A 17,670-nucleotide genomic window follows, 5' to 3' on the forward strand; every position below is an offset into this window, starting at 1 on the left:
TACACAAAACCAGCATATCATTTTAGGAGCTGCCTTACTCAGTATGTACAGTACAAAGGTACTTTTTGTTGCCAAAGCAATCTGGAACAGTTGCAGCTTGCGTTGGTTTCAACTCTAACTTGTGTGAGTGTGCTGTATTAGCCTTAATATATTTATAATTATAACTATCATATTTACCCTATACACCATGTATCCTCTATCAATCCTTTATTTATCCTTTATTCTTATCATTATTGTTATTATTATTGTTGCTGGCTTGTTTATTCTTTGCTTTAACTAAGTCAAATTCCTTGTGCTTTCTTAAAACTGTACTTAACAAAACCTTGAAATTATGTGTTTGGTCTTTATTTATTGGATTTCCTAACACAGTGCATCCAACCGATGCTGGATTAGGTAAATCTAATGAATTGGGAGGTAATGTCAAAAGATGAAACTGGATCTAAAATCAATCGTGAACCATTTTTGCAGTCGGACATATATTACACTCAGTACTCGTATTTGGAGGATGAGAATTAAAGGACATACTGAAATATGATCAATCTGGGAAAGAAATAAAGCATCTAATGTATTTTCTTTTCTTATTTTAACATAGAACTTGGTTGTGGGCATTGTGAGAGCCAAACTCCTCAGAGTGGTGGTAATGTAACTATAAGGTTGCAGACTGCCAGAAAAGAACCACAGAAGAAGAAGAGCCGTCTTCTTCGTGTCTTTTTCTGACTTCCTGCTTCATCACTGAGTTTAAAAATGACGGAGAACCATGTGTCCGGGATGGAGGCCTCCGCAGCCTCGGTGTTGAAGCGGGCAGTGGAGCTAGACCAGACGGGCCGCTTTCAAGAGTCTCTGGTCTGCTATCAGGAGGGAATACAGCTGCTGATAGACGCCATGAAAGGTCCGGTGTTACGATTCATCTCGTACCCGTTCAAACTGATGACTTACTTCCGGTTACTGCTAGTCATGATATATGTACAAAAATGCCCAGCTTTTCTTACAAAACAGTGTTTATTACTCGTCTAAATTATAAACAGTGCAATTTATTTTTCTAGAAGCTATTATTGAATGCTATATCGCATTACCAAATGTAGGTGTTATAGTCCAACTGGTGGTTGTTTTAAATGATGAACAACTTCCACTTAAACTTTAGCAGCTATAGCCAAAAACAAAGCTTAGTTTACCTCATAAATCGAGAGCGGTCCACACTGCAGCTCTCTTGCATAAATCAGGTCATGTGTGTTTTTCTTTATCAGTGACCTTAAAAAAAAAAAACAGTTCACATCATCTTCAGACTGACAGTATAAAAGCTTATTTTGTATAATGATAAATAATAAATACTGTAGTTAGGGTAGATGGGAGTGGGTGTCAGAAAATAAATGAAAGGACACCCATGAACACAATCCTTTAAACTAGACATTATTGCCCCATGCACCCCTTAGCTCATATTATTCAGTATTTATTTGTGTCTGCAGGCTTGTCTAAACTCTTTCCTGTGTCTCGTTCTACATTAACTCTGAATTTAGGCTTTTTATTAATTTATTTCTGATGTTTTGTTTGTTTTAGAATTTGTATTTCACCTTTTGGTGTATCTTAAAGAGTTGTGCCACAAAAAGGAAAATAACATATATGTGTATATATATATACACACACACACACACACACACACACAGTGAGGAACATACTGTAAGTATTTGAAGCCCCTGCAATTTTTAAAGTTCTACGACTTAGAAATTATGGAGGGGTCTGAAATTTACATTGCAGGTGCATTTCCACTGAGACACAGAATATATATATATATATATATATTAGAAAAATTTAAAAATCACGTTGTATGATTTTTAAATAATTCATTTTATTGCTGTACATAAGTATTTGAACACCTGCCAATCAGCAAAAATTCTGGCTTCCAAAGACCTGTTACTCTGCCTTTAAAAAGTCCACCTGTACTCCACTTATTAATCTAAATTTGTAGCCCCCGTCCACCCCACAGTCAGTCAGATGCCAACTACTGCCATGGAGAAGACCATAGAGCTGTCAAAAGATACCAGAGACAAAATTGTTGACCTCCACAAGGCTGGAAAGGGCTACTGGGCAATTGCCAAGCAGCTTTGTGAAAATAGATCAACTGTTAGAACAAAACTGGTAGAAAATGGAAGAGGCTAAAGATGACTGTCAGTCTCCCTCGGACTGTGGCTCCATGCAAGATCTCACCTGGTGGGGTATCACTGATGATAAGAAAGGTGAGGAATCAGCCCAGAACTACACTGTAGGCGCTGGTCAATGACCTGAAGAGATATGGGAACACAGTTTCCAAGGTTACTGTCGGTAGAACACTAGATGGTTTAAAATTATGCATTGCAAGGAAGGTTCCCCTGCTCAAGTCAGCACATGTCCAGGCCCGTCTGAAGTTTGCCAATGACCATATGGATGGTCCAGAGGAGGCATGGGAGAAAGTCATGTGGGAAGATGAAACCAAAATAGAACTTTTTTGTCTAAACTCTTCTCGCTGTGTTTGGAGGAAAAAGAAGGATGAGTACCGTTCCAAGAACACCATCCCTACTCTGAAGCATGGGGGTGGAAACATCATGCTTTGAGGGTGTTTTTTCTGCAAAAGGGACAGGATGGCTGCACTGTATTAAGGAGAGGATGAATGTATTGCAAGATTTTGAGCAACAACCTTCCCTCAGTCAGAGCATTGCGTTGCTGGGTCTTCCAACATGACAATGACCCGAAGCGCACAGCCAGGATAACCAAGGAGTGGCTCCGTAAGAAGCATATCAAGGTTCTGGAGTGGTCTAGCCAGTCTCCAGACCTAAATCCAATAGAAAATCTTTGGAGGGAGCTGAATCTCCGTGTTGTTCAGCGACAGCCCCGAAACCTGACAGATCTAGAGAAGATCCGTGTGGAGGAGTGGGCCAAAATTCTTGTTGCAGTGTGTGCAACGCTGGTCAAGAACTACAGGAAACGTTTGACCTTTGTAATTGCAAACAAAGGCTTCTGTACCAAATATTAAGTGGGAGAACTTGCAAAATAGCAGGGGGTTCAAATACTTATGCAGGGATATCCAGATGTTCTAGTTTTTATAGTCTGTTCTAACTTTTATTCTATTAGTATTTATTCTTATTTCCTAATTGTTATAACTCCATCCCCTTAAGATGGTTGCTTTTACTTATTGTACACAAGATACCTCTTTTTATTATTTAACTGTCTGCACATTTCTTGTCTATTCTGCACACCCTGAGTGATCTTACTGAATGCCAAATGTAACAAGTAAATTTCTCCATTGTGAGATCAATAAAGGATTATTTTATCTTATCTTTAGCACTGAAAGAATACCTGTAATATGACGTGAATATCTGTGAAAGTCAAGTTTTTCTATTAGCTATGTCTGCTAGTACATAGCATCTATTCTTCACTGCGCAGAAAAGCTGCATCCCAACTGAACACTGGGTTACCAGCGCCCTCTGCTGATCGAAACAAATATCTGGCGGCTGCAACTGAAGGAAAACGATCATGCTCTCTAAACATATCCCCAATAATATAGTAAATCTTAACATTCACAACATTACTGAATTCAACTAAATTAAATAAACATTATCTTTAAGAAAGATTCAACAAAGAAAAGAGTCGCTGGTAAGAATAATTCACAAACCAAATTTGAAAAAAGACGATTTTGAAGGAGTTTTTAATTATCCCCTATGGAATTGAATATGTATTTTTTATTTGTTTAAATTCATGATCATTATTATCATGAATCACTTATTAAAAGTCCTGCGTCCAGTGTACCGGGTTACGAAAATCACAAATGTAAGATATATTATGAATATTAATGTGCATTGATACAACTAAATATATTACCAAAACCAACTACAAGCAAACAACACAAAAATTATGTTAATACTGCAGATATGTTACAGTGCCAGACACCATTCTACAGAGGACTATTAAGAGACCAAGTGCCCATACTACTGGTATACTATAAGTTGGTAAATTTTCAACTGGAAAGAGGTAAACTGATAATGATGCTCAATTCTTTGTCATCATTATCATGGAAACCAGATTGCAACTTGTAAATGCATCATGTTTACAAAAACTAGGTGAGAAAATACATCATGCTAAGAAAAGTGTGTGTGTGTTTTAGTCACAGTGACTCTGTCTAAAAGATAAGAGATGGAGCAGGGCAATAGGATGTTGGGTCACCAGTTGAACCAGTTTATCCCTGTTTGTTGCCTCACAATGTGTTGTACTTTGTGTCCATGTGTAGCTGTGAAAGACGAGTCCAAGCGAGGACACTACAGGGAGAAAATAAAGGGCTACATGGACAGAGCAGAGCATATCAAATCTCACGTCAACCAGATGAAAGAAGGTAAACAACAATGCCCTGCATAGTAAGGAGGCAGGTGAATATGTAATAGTAAAAGGTAATTGGCCCGTGGCACGGTTTTGGATAAAATACACATTACAGGGATAACAGACAATAATAAACACAACATGATATAATTCAGTTGCCGACATTTATAAAAGTGTAAATTCAACAGTGATTTAGCAAAATATAGAAGAGCTGGAGAAGTTTGTGGCATCAATGAGCACTCATTTATCTAATAAAAGCCCTTATACCCTATCAGAAAAGTAAAAAATAAAACTTTCTAAATTACAAAGTAGTTTAGATTAGTTGTAAAGAATTCGCAGTACTGTTTTAATTTAGAAAAGCATTGTTTTAGGAATAATAATATTGACAAACTAACTGAGGACGGGGTTCAACTTTAATCGAAAGTTATACATGTCAAAGTGTTTGACTCCGTTTTAGAATTCTGACAGTAAAAATTATTACAAAGTAATAATTCCAGCAAGTTCGTTTTGTCTTCTTTTTTGAAATAATATGTTAAGGATTAATTTATTCAGGAAATTAACTTTCATTCCCTGACATGTTTTGACTGCCAACTGTCAGTCATCCTCAGAGGCATCTACGGATTGCTTTGATGTATCCCTATGAGTTCTTTCATAAGGAAAGCATCTACTGATTGTGTGACAGGGGGCGTGGCCAGCCTGACAGAACTCTCAAGTTGGCCACGCCTCTGAGGAAGACTGGCTGAGGAGATCAAAGTAAATTTGTCTAAATAAATGAAATTATTACTCAGAATAAAATGAAGAGTTGTGGTAACTATGAAGAGGTTTCAAATGCCATTATTCATTTAAAAACAACAAATCACCAGATTGACTTCTTTACAGATATTATTTCTCCCTTTTTTTGTGTGTTATTTTCAGAGATGATAGTTAATAGACACACCCCCAACAACCAAGACTCAGTGTTTGTTTTTGTAGCTTGAAAATACTGCTATTATATTGTATTGGCATGTTGATAGTGTCATTCTGTGCTATGTAATGAAACAGCAGTATGTTTATAGATTCTTTGTTCATCTTGCTAGCACATTGACATGACACTGTACTTATTTAATGGCTTTAGTGTTGATGCTAAGACTTTATATTTGAGCCATGAGGACCGAGTTGTGATATGTAAATTAATTGTGTACATTTTTTATTGTTGTATTACTTGTAATTTCACGAGTCATCGTTGTCACATGGTTACGTTAATAAAGGGAGCAAAACTCTCCGAACCTGGTTTGTGAAACCGAGTTTGGCTTGATGTTTATCTGCGTTAACATATATTTACCACATAGTGGGAACAGTACAGTTTGTAATCCTGTTCATTACAAATATTCAATGAATAAAAGTTCCTTTATTTATAAATTGGACGTTTACAGCTGTAAGTAAAGAAACGCTTCACAAAATTGTTAAGTATATGTAAATAAAGAGTAGAAATACTACTACTAATACAGTTAATATGTATAAGCTGAGGAATATATGCAGCTGCTACGTAACGAGTAATTAACATCTAATGATAAATAACTAAGACACATTTATTGCTTTATTTTTCTGGTATGCTCTGGAGGAAATGCTTCCTCTTAATGCACCATGTCAGAGAAAAAAGGGGAGGTGCCTGTGTGCGCATACATTTCTATATAAGCTTAATGGCAACATGTTTTCACTTCTCCTGTTAGATGGAAAGTACCACGAGCAGATGAAAATATCAGAGGACGCTACCGGCTACAGCTACGAGGCGCTGTTTAAACCCTACATCAGCAGTGCTTTCACTGAGGTGTGGGTGGAGGATCCATACATTCGTCACACCCACCAAGTAACATCATTTCTACTTGCTACTCAAATTATTTTCTTGTGCATCTTTGAATATTTATTTATTTATTTATTTTTTAAACTTAAATATTGCTACTACTGGTACTGTGCACGTGCACAGTACTAGTAGTAGTACCCACACACATCTCAAAACATGCCCTCACCACACATAAGGTATTTATCATAAAAATATACTAAATGAGGAAAATTAAACAAAACTAAGTAATATTTATACAAAAAGTACACAAAACAACAACAGAAATGTACTAAAATATACAAAATGACTCCAGAAACACACAAAATTACAAAAAAAACAGACAAAATAACTGTAAATATACACAAAAAGGCTCCAAAAACACACAAAATTATTAAAAAAAAAAACACACAAAATGACAATATAAATGCACAAAACTACACCAAAAAAGCTACAAAAATACACAAAATGACTCCAGAATCACACTACAATGGCAAAAAACAATAATTATACAAAAAAACACAACAGAAAAATACAAAAATACACATAATGACTCCAATAAACATTACAGATACAAACATCAAACAACAAAAATATAAAAATGAGTAAAAAAAACAAAACAAACAAACACAGTTATCATGTGCATGTCCCATAGAATTAAACCAGGGAAATCTCACACACTATTTTACTTTGCACCCGCAAATAAACCCCTTTATAACAGTACAGAGTTTGTACATCCAACCTTCAAATATATACTCATTTGGCCATAATTAACTCTTCTACTTAAGCTCCTACATGAATAGATACTTCCAACGGGCACTGTACTAGTTTTATTAAAAAAAAATTCAATTTTTTTAACCAGGATTTTACAGGGATTTAATTAAGCTTTTAATTTTTCAAATATTTAATGATATCTCAATTTAAAAAAAATAGACAATTGAAGAGACATTACAGAGACACATGCCTTATTTGATTGTTTGTAAGATGTAAGAGGTTAACTTACATTATATGAAGTCTACTACCATATTCTGCGGTGTAGAGCGCACACTGCTGTATTGGCTGCTTTCCAAGAAATGTACAATATTCTTAGAAAAATCCGGGAATACGCTGCTCCGTAACAAAAGCTACACTCGAACAACTCATCCAATCTGTTCGTGCAGGTAGGCGGGGCTGCTAATCCAGTTTTAAATTAACGGAAATTCCATGTGCATTCTGACTAGTTTCCATCTACACATGAACTCACCTCCTCACTACAGATCAGTCAATCATCAGCTTTTTATGGTCAGTTTTCACTGTAACAACTTCTGTCTGTCAGTTCTTCTTCCTGAACAAACCTAATGTGGTGATCTGGCAACTTTATGCCATTTATTATTTCCTACTATTACAAACTGGCTGAGATATCTTACATGTTAACCTTATTTATTTATTTTTGCATATGAGCCCACAGCCCACCCTGGTCCAGAAACTTCAATTTATTACCAGTATCTGGTATCAAATACATTATTTAAGGCAGTATTTCTCAATTGGAGCTACACAATGGCACTACAGGGGGTACTTAAAGAGAGAGAGGAACATTAACAAATGAAAGCATACAAATTATGTGGTTTTTTAATTTTAAAAAATGAAAATCACACAGAATATTACCAGGAACTCACAAACGGACAATAAAACACGCCAAATATACTGAATAATAAAAGACCGGACAACAAAATACACAAAAGACTCGCACGCTGAGAGAAAAACACTGTTAGCAGCACACGAAACGACAACAAAGACGCACGAAATGACAGAGAAACATACAAAACGACATAAGAAAAAAACAAACGACACCAAAAACTCACACACACACACACACAGAGGATAATTTCAATAATAAAAACAAACACAAAATAAGAGAAAAATCTGCCGAATAATAAAAAGAACAGACAAAAAACAAGAAAATGACATAAAAATGATCTTGATTAAAACATGAACTAAAAATACAAGGGTCATTCTTGACAGGAAATGATAGAAAACATAGAAATCTATTCAGGAGGCACTAAATACTGCATTATTTCACTTATTTACAAAATTATATTCTTTAAAATGTGTGTTATCACTCATTCATTCCATCATTATGATCTATAGTCGTTTTTTTATAGTATTCTGAGCAGATTGTAGTTGTGGGACAGAAAAAAGTTAGAGAACCACTGATTTAAGGCATTGAGAATGAAAACAAATGAACATATGACTTCTGTAGTCATGCGCTCCCACAAAATTCCCCCACTCGGACACTGTCTTGTGCATACGAGGCATGTCTTGTATCTTTATTTATTTGTTGTTGATTTAAAATGTTATTGACATTATTTTTGCTTTTAAGATGTGGTTGTAATTTGCATTTAATGCCAAAAGGTGGCACTGTTGCATCACCTTTGTAGTGAACGACCTGTATTTTCTGTTCCAGCAAAGAAGAAGACTGTCAGTTGAAGAAGTGGGCTCATACCTTTCAATTTTTGAATTTGAAAATAAGGGACATTTTCTGGCGCCCACTACGAGCTGTCCCACACGCCCAACCAAGCACCAGTATCCCTTATGTTTTAAAATAGGTGTACAATAAGTCTAAAATAGCCACTTATCAACCACTTACTAAATACAATTATGTGATTGGAATCTGGTAGGTCGACCTTTATTAACATTGAAATGCCGTGAACATTCCTACTAGGGCTGGGCAATATCGACCAAAACTTTTATCTCAATATAGTTTCTCAAAATACATTTAAATCCAGATAATTTTATCAAATAAAGTCTGACCAGAAAATCAATTCTGGGTTAAATTTGCTGATACAAAATGCTACACTGGCTCATGTATTAACAAACAGCTGCACAATATGTGACACTCATTAATCCATCAAACTGATCTTTACATGTTGTTCTGAGAAGTAAAAGCAGCGACTCCTAAAACTAGTATTTTGTTTCATATGATATATGAAATATATATAAGTTTTCTATATCGCCAAAATAGAAAACTCGATACATCTTGAATCTCGATGTACTGTATCGCCCAGCCCTAATTCCTAAATTATGAAACAGCCTACATAAAAACATAAATGTGTATATGAAGCGCATGTGTTTATTTAATATACTTACAGTTCATATACAAGTCAACACGTTGCATATTTACTGTTAATTTAACATTACTTGTCGTTAAGTTAGACATTAACATTTTATTTTCATTACATATTTTCTGATAATTCTTCATGCTCACTCATGTGGTTCTCTGGTATTCACTGATGACTAATTATACACATTTGTTGCAGAATTTACATCCTTTAACACCTTTAGAAAGCAGTGTATATTTGTGGCGCTTGTGATTGGCTGATTTTTCATGGTGACTCACGTGGTTCCTTCCGCTGTGGTAAACGTTAAAATCTCAGTTATTAATCTTATAGAACATGTAACTGTAACTTTAGGAAGATAAACTATCTGTCACATTTCACAACGTATTTACACCAGGTCTTTGGTTTTTTTTGTTCATTCATCATCTCTTTTCTGAGTTGTTTCCGGGTTTGTTGCCGCTGTCGGCACTAATCTGAATGGCCTGGATGGTAGTTCTCGTGAGGCCAGTGACGGTGTTCAGTTTAGTAAGGCATTTTTTAGTTATTATTATTACATTAAAATACGGGATATTTAAGGGAAAATACTAATACGGGAAGATGGCGGGAAAGAGGGGTAAAATACGGGATACTTGACAGGTATGAGTAGGCTGCGTCCGAATAGTCTCTCCTATCTCCTTTCCTATCTACTGTTTCTTCACCCCCGGGAGTGTTTAAGTGGTGGCCATGATAAAAAGCTCAGGGAAGGAGGCTCGGTGCTTCCTTTTTTGCCTCCTGTACCAGCCTAGGAAACACTGATGCATCCTTTAGCAAAGGAGACGAGATAATGCAGACCCACAATTCTTTGCGGTGACGACATTTAAAGGGACTCGCACACCCGAGCGCTCACAGAAACTCATGATGACCAACAGAGATTATGTAAGTTAAGTTGGCTTTTTCCCAAGTCCTCTCCTAACACCTTTCCTTAACCCCGTCACGCCATAACACAAGGTTGTGAAAAAGTGGATAGGAAAGGAGATAGGAGGGACTATTTGGTCGCACCCGTAGTTTAGTTTAGCGCTGTTAGCTAGCCAATACAGTAAATGTCTGCAACAAACTACCCACACACAAGTAACCTCTCCCTGGTTCTGTCCCACAGTTGTACAACTTCCTGAGGTTCTGTGAGATGCTGCTAAAAGCCCCATGCACGGTGAAAACCATCCACCTCCTCACGTCGCAGGATGAGGTTTGTTCCCTCAGTAGAGAAATGAAATTACAGCAGCTGTTAGTTTTTCCTCCATTGTTTCACTGTCACTCACTCTGTCCTGCAGGCTAACAACAGCCAGCAGGGCAGCGCTCTCTCAGAGCTCAAAGGGAGTCTTAGTGCTGAGGGGGTGACTCTGGACCTGCAGTACTCATCCACCATCCATGACAGAGAGATCAGGTACAGCTGAAGCTTCACTGCTCTGTTGCCTTTATCTTTTGAGTTGTGTTTGCTCATTTTTATTATATTTTTTTTAATAACTGGTGCTCATTAACCAATTGATAACCATTATCGTTAAGATTTAAATGTTCTGTTGAGAATCTGTGAGCAGCTGTGTGTGTGTGTGTGTGGGGGGGGGGGGGGGGTCGGGGGAAGGCACGGTGCGGCCCTGCTTTTTGACATTGTGCAATCGCACATGAATAACAGTCTGATGCAAAAGCGCCGAGCACCCACGGAGATGGCTGAGCACAACTGATGCACAGAAATTCCGGCCACTGAAAATTGCCCAAAAGTGCATTATCGGTTTTCAGCTGAAACACTTCCTTACCACGTGAAAGTAAACATCTTAAATGTTTGTAGTTTCTAATATCTAAACCAATGCACTTATTTTATTACATTTAATTAGAAATTGCCATTATCTCTCAAGAGAGAAAATACAACTTTAAAATTCAATGTTAATATTTTAGGTTTGACAACGGTTGGATCATTAAAATTGGACGTGGGTTGGACTACTTTAAGAGACCTAAGGTAAGGAGAGGAAATGCTTAGAATTAGTCTGTCAATGACTTCAACCACTGCATCACACTATTTAATGCAACATTTCCACCTGTCAAGCATCTGCCACAGTAGAGAGAAAACTTGGCACTTTCTGTCAAGAATCAGGTCAGTTGTGCCATTTAACAATATTGGTCCTACTCTGTTGACTTTGATTCAATGTTATGCTATAAAATGCTCTTAAGTGCCTTTAATATTAATAAACAGTTCATTTGGATCAGTGTTTCTTAAACGAGGGTATGTGTACCCCTAGGGGTACGAGATGGCACTACAGGGGTACTTGAGAGAGAGAGAGAGAGAAAGTTGAAAATGAACAAATGAAAGCATAAAAAATATGGGATTTTGTAATGTTTACTTTTTAGTTTTTTTAGAAATTATAATCACACTAAATATCACCACCAACTCACAAAAAGACAACAAAAACACACAAAATAAGAGAAAAATATACAGAATAATAAAAAGAACAAAAGACACCAAATTGCACTAAAACACATGCACTAAGAGAGAAATATTATTACCAGCAACACACAAAATGGCAATAGACACACTAAGTGAGAGAAAAATACACAAGATCACAGAATACATAAAAATGACAGAGAAACATTGACATAAAAAAACAACCAAATGACACTGAGAGATAATGATTTAAATAATACCAACAACACACAAAAATGACAACAAATAAGAGAAAAATATACTGAATAATGAATAGAGCAAACAACAACAAAACACACAAAATTATGTTAGAAATAATCTTGATTAGAATGAGAACTGAAAATACATGAGTCATTCTTGGTCCCACATCATGAGGGAGAAGATCGGAAATGATAAAAACTGAAGAAATAAATCTATTCAGTGGCACTAAATACAGTTTTATTCCACTTTTTTACAAAATGAGATTCTTTAAAATGTGTTATCACTCATTCATTCCATCATTAGGCTCTATAGCTGTTTATTTCTCTGGACTCTGAGTAAAATGTTGTGGACAAAGGGGTTACTTGAATAAGAAAAAAGGGGTACTTGAGTTCAAAACGTTTGAACCACTAAACCACTGGTTTAGATAATCGTCCATGTCAATAGCAGGTGTGGAAAGAGTACAGAAAAAAATCTACTGAACTAAAAGTACTGTTACTTTGATTTGGGGCGGCATCTCACCCATGCAATAAAGAAATAAAAAGACGTGTATACAGATCAAACTAGGTTCTTTTTTATTATTATAATTTATTAGAGAACACCATTTCAAAATAACGTGCATGAGAACAAGACATGGTGTGGCTAACCTGGATAAATAAAATAACAAATGTCAAGGATGTCAATTTGATGAGGTAAGTGCTTGTGTCAATACATCCAATGTGTCAGAGCATCCAATAAATCACCTTTGAAAGCAAGAAATGCATACAGTATGTTATATAAAGTCTATAAAACATTCTAGGTGGAATGAGCCGAAAGGAGGAAAAAATGATACTGACGCCTCAGAGTGACGAGCGCGCACCTACAAATACAGTTTTATATTGATAATAATAATTGTAAAATAAAATCACATGATCATTGCACAAACCTGCCAATCAATTGGCTGCAACACCTGTAGCTGTTATAAAAAGAAACGCACACACAATGCGTAAAGACGCACAGTGGCTTATCTGGCACTGCTGGAGGACGAGGCGCACGGGAGACCAGAGTCGGCGTCAGGCAGTATTAAATGGGAGGGCATTAAGAAAACTTCAGCGGGCGCAAAAACGTTCCGCTCTGAATCGCACACAACCTACTGTATATGCTTTATAAACACAGCCACAAAACAAAGTTAGCTCGCTAACATACCTCTGATGAAGTGGTCGCTACAGACTCAGCAGACTCTGCTCCTCCAGACCAGACAACAGATGTAGGGAGAGGAATAAAACGCGCCCACTGGTTCTACATTTTCAATGAAATGAGCACTTTTTTTGCACCGCGATTGTGTGTTTTGCCTCTAGCGGGCGTAGCTCTGACTCTATCCAGGAAAGATTCACATATTCGGACTTGGGTAGTGCAGACCTTTCCACTGACACTTCGTTTGGCCCAATCCAAGCTTTTTTGTGAAACCAGTGGGAGAAGCGCTATGGACGCTGGGCTCACACACCGCTTTCTCCCATAGACACAGTACATCTAGGCGGCGCCCTTCCCGCACGTGGGTGTGGTTCCAGTGCCTCTTAACTGACACGCCCCCAGAGTTTCAGAGCAGAGAGAAGTTTTTAGACATAATTTTATATACTTAGCAATTTTTTTCATCTTTCAAATTTGGCTCAGTGGTCAATGACACGTGTTTCTGTGGTGTGACAAACTCATAACACATTTATTTCTGCTTTACTCTGACTTTAAATGAGGTTGATGTTATAATGCAGTGGTTTTTCCCACAGGGTCGATTCTCCATTGGATATTGTGACTACGACCTGAGACAGTGCCAAGAGACCACTGTGGACATCTTTCACACCAAGCACACAAAAACTCTAAAAGAACCACAAAACTAACAGACACTAAAAAATCTGTTTTTTTTTACCCACCACCCTTGAAACTGGAAATTGTACAATTTGTAGATTTTCCCTCGTTTACAGGTTCGTTGTCCAGGTTTAATGTTTATTACAGCACTGACATTACTAAGTGAGAATTTTTAATAACAATTTTGTAATTTATTGAAATTTATTAGATGATACTGGCCCAATGCTTGTTAATAAAATATAATAGATTATTATGCTATTTCACCACTCATAAATATTAAAAATCCTTTACACGAGACCGTTACAGCTGGCCTTTGTGTCTTATAAATATTTTTGTTTATTACTTGTAACGTAAAAAAAACAGTAAAAAGCATTTGTTTTTTTAAAACAATATTTATTATGGACAAATTTGTTACGTTCTAAATTTTCTCATTTTCTGGCGGTGTTTTTCCTTCAATATATAACCATCATCATTATCGTAAGAGTAAATGATGCATCAGAAACCAGTTAAATTTGTAAACAAAACAATGAACACGTATATGATCTCTCATTTAAAAAAAAAAATTAAAAAAAGAAACACTTGAATCGCTTCCACTGGTCAATGAGAAAAACAAAAACATTCTACAAGTACAATTTAGATACAGACGTCTTACAAAATGTGTCGCAAAACTTAAGTAGCTTGAATTAACGCGAGAAAAGTAGTTTGCCCAAAGCAAATCAATTAATTTAAATTTAATATTAAATACGTCAACGACCGTGGGGCGGATTCACTAAAGGTTTAGTCGTTATTAAAACATGTGCAAACGTCACTCCATCCACTAATAATGAATGCAAAGCCCAGCGAATCAGGAGTGCGCTTCCCGATGCGCCCTCAATCCATTTTAGAGCATGTCCCCCTAACCAGTGTCAGCATCATTCCGCGCAGCAGGTGAGGAAACTGCGTCACTAAAGGATTTAGGGAAGCAACTGGTTCACCACCTTTATTTCAGATATTAGTGAATCCGCCTCTGTGTGTACATTCACTTGTGTGAATGGATTTTTGCTGCGTGTGGGTAGGATTTTAAAACAGTGCATCAAGTCTGTTAGTTTAAACTGAGTGTGTTTTTGTTTTCTGTTACTAAATATGTACACCACACAATATGACAAATGCTTTATTGAGTTATTGAATGAAAGTTATTCACAAAAATTTGCCACAGCCATTCACACATCTTAAAAACAAGTGTTTTCCCCCCAAAATTCAATGACATCATTAAACAAAAATGTACATCTTTCAATTTAATATACTGTAGGTAATTTTTTATATTTAATGCTACATAAATAACATTAAATTGCAACCTTTTTGATTAATTTAACATTTATTTTTCAACAATTTAAAGATTATTATCTGTGTGTAAGAATATTTCTGAATTGCATCTATTAGGTTTTATTGCAGTTTATTGATTTAATTGTTGTACTAATGTGCAACACTGCTATGTTACGGTGGTCTGTAGAGGTAGGGTTTACATATTAACATTCTTAGCATTCAGAAAATGACCCACAAACCACAGTTAATATTTGATGTGAAAATATAAGCAGCACGTGTGTGTGTGGGGGGGGGGGGTCTCCCTGTTTGAACCCCTGCTCCTGTTAGATTACTTGTACCTGTATTTCTGTCTCTGGGGAAAAACAAAAGAAGCTGTGTATCCACAAACAGTTTTCCAACAGAAATGGTGGCATTCACGAGTTCAAACACTGCTGCGGTGGGATTATCTACTGGCCTTAATCTCGATATGCTCTGTACTCATCTGGGCCAAGATGAGAAAATTATAATCCTGCAGGAAAAAAAAACCCACATGAATCACAGAAACGCATACACCGAAACATCCATGGATGTAGATTTGTTTTTCTAACACAGAGGAGAAGCAGATTGCTGTGTTGTTAGCAAACCATTTATAGAGGTAGCATCACTTACTGTATATAAAACAATAAACTCCCATCTGACACTATACACATTCTCTTTTGTGATTTAAGTTTTTATTAGGAACAGATAGTACAAATATAAGACCGTGGGTCGTCCAGTAATCGAAGGGTTGGTGGTTCGAATCCCACTCTATCCGAGTCATTGTCGTTGTGTCCTCTGGCAAGGCACTTTACCCATGGGTATGAACTCACTTTTTCTGATTTGTCACCAGTTCCAGTTGTTGATCAGTTCAAATATCTTGGTCTATGGCTAGACTCCTCACTGTCATTTAAAACTCAAATGCAAACTATTACAAACAGAATTTCTTATCGCTTAAAATTGCTTTATCAATCAGTTAATTGTTTTAGTTACTCAGTTAGAAAAATGATCATTTCCCAATTGATTCTTTCCATTATTGATTACAGTGATATTATTTATCAAAACACCACTGCCATGATTCTCCAACCACTTAATATCACAATAGTCTGTAGATTCATCCTCCGCTGTCCCTTCAGAACTCACCACAGCCAAATGTATGAACATTTGTCATGGCTCTCTCTGGCATCTAGGCGACAGCTTCACTGGCTATTATTTATATTTAAATGTATTAATTTAAGTTTTCCTGATTATTTAAAACAATATATAATTCCTTTCAGATCGTCATACAGTTTGCGTCATGCTGATCAACCATATCTTGTAGTCCCTAGAGTCAAAAAATAAGTCGGTAAATTTTCATTCAAATATAAAGCTCCACTTGACTGGAACATTCTCCCATTACAGATCTGCTCTCTAACCTCTGTCTCTGTTTAAAAACGCTCTTGTCCTCCATCTCCAGAATATCTGTCAGTGTTTTTGATCATAGGCTATGTAACCTAAACCTTTTTATTTATTTAATCTAATGAACGTTCTCACTATCTTTAGATAGCTATTAATGATATCACTTTTATTACTTATTTGTTTTTTGTATAAAATAATTACTGTTTTGAACAAATGTATACTGTGTGTGTGTGTGTCTCACTGGTGTGAATGAATAATAGTTTCTGTAACGCGCTTTGAGTCTCCTCAAAAAAAAAAAAAAAAAGCTACAGTATATACTGTATATCCAAGCCATTATTATTATTATGACATTACAACTTACGTCCCAAGTTTTTAAATATGTATAAAACAGTATAAACATAACACATATGCATGCATAGTTGTATAATAACAAAGAAAATAAACAACATTGTTCCAATTCTTCAGTAGTTTAGGGATACATTGGTGCAGTCACACCTTAAAACTAGCTACGGTGCTGATAGAAACCTCCATGGTCTTCAAAACGTTTCACATTTTTCATGTTCCAATCTTACAGCATATGTCAGTTTTTTCATTACATATATAGTATATCTTTAACAATACAGATCCAGTCATCTATAGTGGGAATATTGTCACAAAGCCATTTTTATAGCACAATATTGTAATTATACATATTATTGATGAAAGAACTGTCACCGATATGGATTGTAAACTGCCCACATTCAAAGTTTTGTTAAATCTACTGTCCCGCTTTGAGTGTTACGATACATACGTTGTCTCCTTCATTCTCCATTAGGTTCACTACTCCAAATTCAACACAAAGCATATTAAAAAGCATAAAGAAGATCAAAAGGAGCAAGGCAACTTTAAACCATTGATCATTTTTCAATGGGCGAGCTGTTTCACCTCCTTTTAGTCACACACACACTCCTGCTGTCTGCACCATCACTCATTATTACATCATCAATAAAAGGCTAAACACTCATCTTTCACTCAAATCAATTCTCACACCTACTGTACATTGAGTCCACTCCAGGACTAACTTGACCTTTGAACTTCTTATGTGACCCTGGTTTGTTATAAAGACTGATGATTCAACTTCTACCTGTTTGTTGATCACATTTCTTTCCCTTCAATGTTTAAATTATGCAAAACATTAGAGTTTTCAAAACTGTTTCATGTAAACCTTAAACAAGCTA

The 17,670-nt window shown here is 36.2% G+C and overlaps 1 protein-coding gene across 4 annotated transcripts; it reads left to right on the plus strand.

Annotated features, from left to right (window-relative positions):
* The first annotated feature begins 652 nt into the window (after window positions 1–652).
* On the plus strand, window positions 653–15,722 carry mitd1 (MIT, microtubule interacting and transport, domain containing 1). Of its 4 annotated transcripts, XM_028436870.1 has the most exons (8): window positions 655–889; window positions 4,256–4,357; window positions 6,051–6,187; window positions 10,388–10,474; window positions 10,560–10,672; window positions 11,179–11,239; window positions 11,327–11,374; window positions 13,660–13,771. In XM_028436870.1, the coding sequence occupies exons 1-7, from the start codon at window positions 745–747 to the stop codon at window positions 11,339–11,341; spliced, it is 660 nt and encodes a 219-aa protein (XP_028292671.1). In that variant the 5' UTR covers window positions 655–744; the 3' UTR covers window positions 11,342–11,374; window positions 13,660–13,771. The 4 variants fall into 4 exon arrangements, with proteins under 4 accessions (XP_028292670.1, XP_028292671.1, XP_028292669.1 ...); XM_028436869.1 differs by lacking the exon at window positions 11,327–11,374 and having other exon boundaries at window positions 653–889; window positions 6,051–6,148; window positions 13,660–15,722; XM_028436868.1 differs by lacking the exon at window positions 11,327–11,374 and having other exon boundaries at window positions 661–889; window positions 13,660–15,722.
* The last annotated feature ends 1,948 nt before the right edge of the window (window positions 15,723–17,670 follow it).

The sequence above is a fragment of the Gouania willdenowi genome, chromosome 21 (assembly GCF_900634775.1).
Source record: "Gouania willdenowi chromosome 21, fGouWil2.1, whole genome shotgun sequence".
Classification (NCBI taxonomy): domain Eukaryota; kingdom Metazoa; phylum Chordata; class Actinopteri; order Blenniiformes; family Gobiesocidae; genus Gouania; species Gouania willdenowi.